The 8,937-nt window shown below is 52.3% G+C and overlaps 2 protein-coding genes across 2 annotated transcripts; one reads left to right on the top strand and one right to left on the bottom strand.

The window, feature by feature from the left end:
* Positions 1-296: 296 nt before the first annotated feature.
* Positions 297-2,209, bottom strand: rlmA (SRF-type transcription factor RlmA; the record flags this gene model as incomplete). The annotated part of the gene is made up of 4 exons (XM_056953891.1): positions 297-1,207; positions 1,266-1,860; positions 1,939-2,095; positions 2,154-2,209. The coding sequence occupies 4 exons, from the start codon at positions 2,207-2,209 to the stop codon at positions 297-299; spliced, it is 1,719 nt and encodes a 572-aa protein (XP_056812780.1).
* A 3,090-nt stretch (positions 2,210-5,299) lies between these two features.
* Positions 5,300-8,747, top strand: N7506_004596 (DUF1708 domain-containing protein; the record flags this gene model as incomplete). The annotated part of the gene is made up of 7 exons (XM_056953890.1): positions 5,300-5,486; positions 5,561-5,718; positions 5,777-5,870; positions 5,926-6,154; positions 6,209-6,278; positions 6,380-8,606; positions 8,665-8,747. The coding sequence occupies 7 exons, from the start codon at positions 5,300-5,302 to the stop codon at positions 8,745-8,747; spliced, it is 3,048 nt and encodes a 1,015-aa protein (XP_056812779.1).
* Between the last annotated feature and the right edge of the window lie 190 nt (positions 8,748-8,937).

Genomic DNA, 8,937 nt, shown 5'->3' with positions numbered 1-8,937 from the left:
GAATAAGAAATAAGAGAAAGTAAGGTTGACAAGACAGTAATGGTATATCACTTCAAAATCCACGTGAAAAGGGTCATTGGAAGACAAGAGACAGAAGGAAAATCGGGGGAATGAATGGACAATAACCGGGGTATAGAGAAGATTTAGACTGGGATCTTGATCGAACTATAATGAGACGGTTCAAAGCTCACAGGGTGGGTAGAGTTAAAGGAGTTAAGAGTATTGACAAGAATTGAGGGCGGTCGACTTGATCCAAATGCCGTGCCCTTATATGAGCGTGGTTCTGAGAGACGAACTCAGGTTTTTGGTTTTTTATTTGCACCTTCCCCTCCGGACCCTCCCTCCGGGCTTTTTCTCTTCTTGTCTTGATCGTCTTCTCGAGAAAAGCCGGGGCCATTTTGTACTGCCGGGGTCGGGAAATTGAGGGGACTGGGCAGCATGTTGGAGTCTGGGCCGGAGCGACCAAAGCCCCATTCAGGGAAGAAGCTGGAGGGCGATGGGAGGAGAGCGTCGGATACAAAGCGGCTTGGTAGGGCTGATATGGGCGTCTCGATATTATTCGAGTTGTTCCCATTGCCTGGATTGCCACTGTTGCTGCCATAGGAATCATTCCGGGTTGCGGGAACTGGGGGCGGTGGTCGTGCAAAGGGGTTCGGCGGCCCCTGGGCTCCCGCGCTTAGTATTGCACCTGCTGACGGCGATGGTGGGGGTAGCACCACGCCCGAGCCACTATTTTCCGCGCTGGTTTTCGCAGGTGTCGAGGTCTTGTTCCCAGCAGAATCCCGCGAAGAATCGGCGGTGGCACTTCCACCGCCATCGGATTGTTCGCTAGGAATTTGCACCTTCAATTGGGGTCGTTTTGGTGGTAACGGCCCGCTATTGGTCCGTGATGGTTTTGGTTCCGATTCTGACCTAGGAGCTTCTGTGGCAGCTCTGACTGGTATGGACTGTAAACCGGGTGAGCCTTGTGGCCGTCCTTCCACCTTGAGAGGGTGGTTATTGTGTGGCATCTCATAGGAGGGCGCCCCTGCGCCGAAATGGCGGGCGAGCACAGAACCTCGGTCGTCAATGGGCGTGAATATACTGCGGGATTTAGACAAAGACTTGATCTGGGGCGGCGATTGGTTGTGGTCCGGCTTCAGTCCCGAGGGCTCTTCCTGGGGTTGTTCAGACCCGTGTCGATCTTGGTGGCCATCAGGCGCGAATCCTGGGGGAAGTGAGCCTCTTCCATGCTCATGCATATATGCCTGTGAGACCTGCTGCACCTGCGGATGAGGCGCGGATGGCATGCCTTGATGGGGGGTGTTGCTGTGGGTGTTGCTGGAAGTGCTGCTGGGGTTGGTGTTGAGGTGGCATCTGCTGGGGTAGACCGTGGTGCATTGGAGGCGTTCCTTGGTGTTGCCCCGATGGGTGCGGGTAGTGTGCGAATTGACCGGGTCGAGGTTGTTGATTCATTGCGTGAACGTTCGGATTGTACATAGACGGGTTTGGCATGTATCCAAAATTCCCATTTTGGGAACCAGGGGGTGGCGGCGGCGGTGTTCCATGTTGCTGGGGACCTAGATTGGAGCTGACTCGACGGATGTGGTTTCTTGAAGATGGGCGCGAGGTGCCTTGGGATACCGGTGTGCCATGGCGAGTTAGGGTCATGCCATGATGGATCGGGGGAGACGCGGACGGTGCATGATTTATATGCTGGAAAGCGGGAGTATTCTGAAGGTGGGCGGGTAAAGCGGGGTGGCTCTGAGTCTGTACAGCTTGGATTTCTTCGGGGGCTGGTGAAACCTCGTCGTCCTCATCATCATCCTCCCGCTTGTTGGCAAAATCTTCCCGTCCTTTGTGCTCGTGGGGAGGTCCGAACTAGGGAATCAACATTAGTACTCGGTTTCAATAATAAATATGTTCAAGCATGAGCTAAGGGCCGTAATTGCTACTCACATATTGGTAGCGACCAAGCGCGTCGTGCATATCGCATGATGAATACTCGTATAGTTTCTTGTTCTGGCCAAAAATAATCACGGCGACATCAACGGAACAGAGGACAGCAAGTTCATGTGCCTTCTTGAACAAACCACCCTTGCGCTTCAAGAAAGTCCTAAATGCGAAGCGCCAGTCAGTCGCGGGCCTCCTGGGAAGCAGGAAAATTCACTTACACGGAGCGGTTGCGGTCATCCTTGATGGCCTTGATCTCGATCTTTCTCCGACCCATGATTAATTACGAGCGCAAGATATGCGCGCCGACGTGGGATCGATGGGATCGGGCTAGACACCGTAATTCGCAGCAATTTACGGGAATACCGAGGTTTTTCTCTTCAATTTGTAAGGCGACGCGATGGCGATAGTATCCGCGCCGGGTGTGTCAAAGGGCCGATACTTTCAGCAGTCGCAGAACCGACAAAGCGTGAAACCATGGGCCGAGTCTTTGAATGTGATGAAACCTCTATGGGGTACTCGAGCGGGGGTTGGACAACGCGACAGCAAAGAACCAAAGAAACGAGACCCCTCGGAGTTCAAAGTATAGTGAACCCGAGGAGAAAGAGTTCGAGAAAGGGAAAACAACACAAAGGTAAAAAAAAGTGAACCGTAGAACGATGCTGCAAAGGATGTTGCTAAATTTAGGATCGAGGAGAGGATTTGCAGGGTGGCCGGTGGCCGAGCTGACTCAGCTTTTTAAGCGCCCTGCGAAAGGGTCTTGATGCTGCTATTTTTAGCTTATGCAGTGGCTTGTCACTGTCACAATAGACTGGACTGGCTCACTAGCCACTCTGTTGTGTCAGTTCTACTTCGGCATCCAGCAGAGTACGGAGTATCGCAAGATGAATTCACATTGCTTCCACTTTGAGTCTCCTATAAGTGCAAATATCATGATTGTGGAAAATATGAACTTCTCCCCCTACCTTCCAGAATTTACAGTCTGTTCTTATTCCTCAAGTCTCGTCAATCACAATCCATGGGCATGGGGCTTATTCTATACATGATTATTTGACACCTTGTGTGGCGTAGTACTCCATACCAGGTGAGAGCTTGGCTTCCCGCTAAGGCACTCCGCATGATTGCTCCCTTTGGTACTAAAAGGCTAGTACCAAAGTTCCCAGAAAGATCACTACTGTGAAAAATGATGAGTAAAAATCTTGGCTTATCTTATAGCTGGTTAAATTGGGCTGTCACCCCTTGTTCGTTGCATCTACTGGTCCTCCGGGTAATTTGTAACGCGAGTCTTAAACCCCAGCTAGCTTCATGCATGCAGCTCATTTCAAGAACATAGGCAGTGTTACGGAGTGGATCCCGACAGCTCTCTTAGGCGCAATCCATGGATCCTCTTGCAATAATGTTCCAAGGCTGTTCTTACATTCTGCCGAAGGAAAACCAGCAACCCGATTCCAAGGTCATCACAGCGCCCACAGCAGCCTTAGGGCATCCACTCTCACGCCTACTTTTCTTTTAGCCGATAGATACTGGACTGAGAAGATCCTACTCAAGGCTAAAATTGTGGTGGTGCACGTCAGGTCTCACTTTCATGGTCGAAAGTGGCTGTGAAGTATACATCCGTGACAATGGGCGCCTCACAGTTCATTCCGCCGAAATCGGCCAAGGTGCTGCACCATCACGTTTGAAACCTTGGAGTAAGCATTGGTGAGCTCTTGGCTGCTCGGTTGCCGTATTCGATGTCATTTTTTTGACAAATTTCAAGGTTGCTTCCTGGTCTATCATTGCGGGAGTTTGATCCGAGGGATATGATATACCGCACAGAGGCTCAAACAGCCTACCGAAGGTTCGAATAACATCGAGCATATTTGGCGCTATTGTTTTGCGTTGGAGCCTGATGTTTGATATGCTAAATGACAGAAGTTGGGCCGCTATAGTTTGATAAAAGTGTCATTTGAAGCCAACTGCCACGATAGAGTGTAAGCAGTGCTAATATCAACCTTGGAACTCCCACACTCAAAATTAAAACACCTTGTTTATAGCAGAGGAAGTATAGATGTAGTAAGTAGTACTCCGTAATCAACACCCAGAAGGGCTGAGTATATCGGAGATGCAGAAGTTGATACGGTTGATCGGGCCCCACCTAAACGCGGGAGCATCTCAACCCGAATGTTACCGGCAACTTCGTTACCATTTTCATACAATCCATGCAGTCTTAATTGTCTGTACTTTATTGCACTGCAAGGTTAAAGTTTATATGAACATATAGAGCTATACGAAGTAATGAGTATGGAGTATATAGGCAGAGATTTCACACCAAGCAAGGCGGGCCCATCTGACTGGACGTTCCAAGGTTCTTTTGTTTACATATCAGATCGGAGTCTTTTCCCTGTCCACGGGTACTCCGTACTTTTGTCACGAAAAACAAAGAGGACCCCTAGTTACTCCGTACGGAAGACAGATTTAGGCCGATGTCTAATTAATTTAAAGATAAGCTCCTAATATACGGAGTGATCCGTATGCAATGCCTTACTATGGCTAGCCCGACTTTAAGTAACCAGATCTCCAAGTCCTCTAGCCCCAAATCTAGAGCGGTTAGCGTTTCAGTACCTCATACTTAACCGTTTTAATTCTAGTGCGGCACAGCCGTTTGACCAGTCGTGATCGTCGGAGGCCACAGACTCTCTCATTTGACACGTTAAAATGGGCTTGACACGTCGGACGTGTCTGACAGATGCAAAATAAAAAAGTCCACTTAGTAAGGTCAGGCAGCTGAAAAGACTCGGGAGATATAAATCTACTCCGTATCTGAACCAAAGATCGGAGATGATGATCGCCAGCATCATCCATATCCTCTTAATTCTACCCTTTTACCCTCAAATTTAAGGAGCCTGGTACACACTTGTGTGGGATCTAACTGAGTCGCGGGTACGTTAGTCTCGTTTACCCCTGAGCTTCTTTTCTTCTTCACCCAACGTTCGTTTGTCCTTTCTCTTTCCTTTTCGCTTCTGGGGCTTCCAAGGTACTGGTGGCTTTTGCTCTAGTGAGAAGCACAGACTGTCAATTCTCATCGGCTACTCCTGAAGAATTTTGGTTTATTTTTTTTTATTTTTGGAGGGTCTTGATGTTGTTGTTTTAACCCCTGCTAGAATCTAAAGAGAAAAGACCAGCCTGATTCAAGGTTGCAGCACACCCAGGATAACAGACGGTGCAAAGTCTAGCAGTCAGTCTGACGTCCAGCAATTGTCGGAAATCTCCAGCTAATCTTGTGTTGACGAACAGCAGAAAAAAAAAAAAAGCGGACCCCCTCGATCTTCCCCCACAGTCCGATTCCTGACGCGCAAAGCCAATTCACGGTCGCATTTCCGTCAAAATGTCCTTCTTTTCACGAGTCTTCAGGGGCAAAGACTCTAGTGTGAAGAAACAGGCCCACCCCACCACCATAGTCGACACCTCGCCCGCCAAACCCAAATGGACCGATGCCTGGCAGCGGACAGAGGTCGCGCCAGAGGAAGTGCAAGACCTGGTGCGAGGCTGTGTGCATGAACTCAAGGCCCGAGGTGCGTGCTGCATTGACATCCAGACCGGAATCCTGGCACATAGTCTTCGGACCGCTGATCATTCGTCCGTGTAGCTCTCGATACGCCATTCCTCCTCCTACCGTTCCGTCCTAGCTCCGACCCGAGTGCGGCTCGCACGTTCATTCGCAACTACTTCAATCAATCGTTCGATAAGGGCTCGCCCGTGAACGGGGATGCCTTGGTACAGGAGCTCCGGCTTACTGAGCCGATGGTGAGGCGCCAATCATGCGGTTCAGGGATCAAGCACTAATGGCATTGTGTGGAATTAGGTCCTCTGCGGGGTGATGAAGTGGTGCTGGAGTAGACTTCCCGGTGGTGTCGTCACTTGGGAAGCATATGAGACCTTCAAGATGGGTGAACACGGTACGCGGATGGGAAAATGGAATGCGGGGAAACACACGCGCTGATGGTGTATTAGATTCGGATATGGCCCGTGACGCCTTCTCAACCTTCATCCCCATCGGTGGCGACTCCGACGCCCGAACCAGTATCATCTTCGACTTCTTCGACCTTTTGGCTGCCATTGCGGCGCATGGAAAGTCCAATGGACTGGGAGGACGCAAGCTTTCTCGATATGCCGGATGGTGGGCTTTCGAGCACAGCGATACCGGCGGCGGCTTCGAAGCTGCCTACAAGAGCTGGGCTGCGTATGCGTACCCTTTCCTCCAGCTCGAAATGTCATTCTAACGGTCAATATCTAGTGCCGCCGACGCGACGAGCCACCTGTTCTTCGCCTATCTCCGTTCCCTGTCTCCAGATGTCCCACGCGGTGTGAGCGGCATTTCCTCGCTGCCAATTTCTCTTCAAACTCTGGTTGAAGCAACCGAATACCCCCGGAAACCCCGACTTTGCTACAAGTGACGACTACAAAGGTGGTCATGATTGTGGAGAATGTCTCGCCGACACCATTTTCACTCTTACGACGCGCCAAGAACTTTGAATACCGCGACGACGACTGGCACCTGCAGGAGTTTGCCAACTACGATGATCCCATTAGCGCATTGACTGATGAATGTCTCCGCGTTCTCCAGTGTATCTCCTCCGCGAACGAGTCCAGTGTCTCGAGCACCAAGCAGTCTACCAGCTTGCGCGACGCATCCTGGTCCCGATTCGAAGACATTGGATTTGGTGGCTCGATTGACTCCGACGAGGAAGACCCTAAGGAAACACTGGCCCCACCATCAAGGAAGAGTGGATCTGCCGGTGGATTGAGCAATGTGCCCAAGTCTGGAACTGGTGATCTCGGCCGCCCTACCACCCCCTCGTGGGCAGACTTCATGTCCTCTGGATTTGCCGATGAGAACAACCTCAAGAGCCATGTGAGCCCTTTGCTTCTGCCTCCTGATAAGGTTCTTCCTCCAATTGCAACCGCCCGCGGACAAAGCTCTCAGTCTCACAAGCGCTCTTTGAATGATGAGCCCGCCCTTGAGCCGGCAGAGTTGGCCAGCATCAATACTCTCGACATGGACGACTCGTTCTGGTGGGTGTGGATTAGCAGTCTGTCAGGCGATGAGCCCTCTGCCCGCAAGGCAGTGTTCGGCCGATGCGCCCTTCTCGAGACCGTCATTCGTGACACCAAGTGGCTGGTCCTTGAGGAGCAGGTCAAGGGTGCTGCTCCAGAGCCCGAGGCCGGTGCCCAGATTGTTGAAAAGAAGAAATTCTTCAGCTTTGGTAGCCGGAAGGGCAAGCTCAGTCGCCGCAAGTCTTCTGCCAAGAAGGTCTCTCCGATTGAAGAGTCGTACAAGAGACCCAACAACCCTGGCTCGCAGAGCAAGACCAGCATTGGCCCCGATCAGCACAAGCGTATCCAGGCTGCAGCGGCTGCTCTGCAGCAGAAGCATCGCGAGCAGGAAGCAGAGGCAAACCAGAATCATTTCGATCCCAAGACCGAGCGTTATTCTAAGACCAACTCAGTGATGACCCTGCAGCCTGCTATCGTCAACGAGGCTTCCCAGGCCATGAAGTGGACTAAAAACTACGACAAGGGTGCTTTCCGCGCAGCATATCTCAAGGACAACCGCGCTGGTACTGGTGCCGCCGAGGATGTCACTGATGAAGTGGAAACCCAACCGGAGGAAACAGAAGAAAAGCCCAGCACGCCCTCTGCACCGGCGACTAAAACCACCGAGGACGTTCCAGCGCCACCTCCCAAGGAAGCACCTGCTGCCGCCATTGCTGCTCCCCTCCCGCCCTCTCCCGAGCCGCAGCCCAAGAAGGCCGTCAAGGTGACCACTCCTGAAGAGGCCCAGGCGCCCGCCAAGCCTGCCGTTGTTGAAAAACCGGCGGAACGTCGTGAATCAGTGGACGAGGCAAAGAAGCTCAAGAAGAAGAATGGCAATTCCACCTTCAAGAGCATGTTCGGCACCAAGAAGAAGCCCGACCAGCAGCAACCTCCCATGAAGAACATCGGTACCGAAAAGATCTCTAATGTGGCAGCAGCCCGTGCAGCCCTCGAGGCCAAGCACAAAGCAGCCCAGGAGTCCACCCCGGTAAAGAAGAAGCCCCTTCCCAAGGAAGCCGCTGTTGCCGTCGAGCCCGTGACTACGGAGCCTAAGAAGCCCTCCACCCCGCAGCAAGCCGAGCAAGTCGAGCAGCGCGAACCCGCCGCCGACCCCCCAACCCCAAAGCAGCCCTCATCCTCGCAAGAGGAGAACGGAGCGCCCCCTAGAACTAGACGCGCGATCGAATGCGATGCTCTTTCCCGCATCGATACACTCGAGCGCGACGCCGCCGACCAAGAGTTCTCCAAATTCGACCAAGGCCCTCTGACCGACCAGCCAGCCTTCGCCCCTGACTCTCCTATCCGCAAGTCAACAGAGAAGACCGAGCTCCCGCAAACCCCAACCAACGGCAACACCAACGGTCACGACCACGGCGTCCAGCCCGGCAGCGCAACTTCACCCGAGTCCACCGGCCCGCAACATGACAGGTGGAAGGCGATCCGCGAAGCAGCAGCTGAGCGCTCCCGCGCTGCTAACGGACACCACGAACCCGAGCACCAGTCCGAGCGTGAGCCGGAGACCGAGCCGGAGACCGAGACTACCACCCGTACCAGCCAGTCTGAGCGCACTGACGAGGGCGATACCAGCGGCGAAGAGAGTAAGTTTAAACCTACCATTCCATCCCATTGAGGAGCGCATTACTAACAATATTCCAGCCATCGAGTCTCGCGTCGCTCGTATCAAAGCCCGTGTCGCTGAGTTGACTGCCACTAACGCGGATGATGGACAGAGGCCCTAATCGTGTCTCGTACCATTTATTCATTGCTGATGATCCAAGATTTATTCATTGTTAATCATATACCCTTCTTACGACCGCCATTGGTCGTGCCTTGCTACATTCGTCTGGAGAGTCCCTGAGACTGTACAGATCGAACGATGCACGACCAGTGGGTTTTTCAAATGGTTGACTGTTCTTACCTTTTTTCGTC

The sequence above is a fragment of the Penicillium brevicompactum genome (genome assembly GCF_028827555.1).
Source record: "Penicillium brevicompactum strain IBT 35665 chromosome Unknown utg000003l_segment0_segment0, whole genome shotgun sequence".
NCBI classification, from domain to species: Eukaryota; Fungi; Ascomycota; class Eurotiomycetes; order Eurotiales; family Aspergillaceae; genus Penicillium; species Penicillium brevicompactum.
This window is presented reverse-complemented; position numbering and strand designations above follow the sequence as displayed.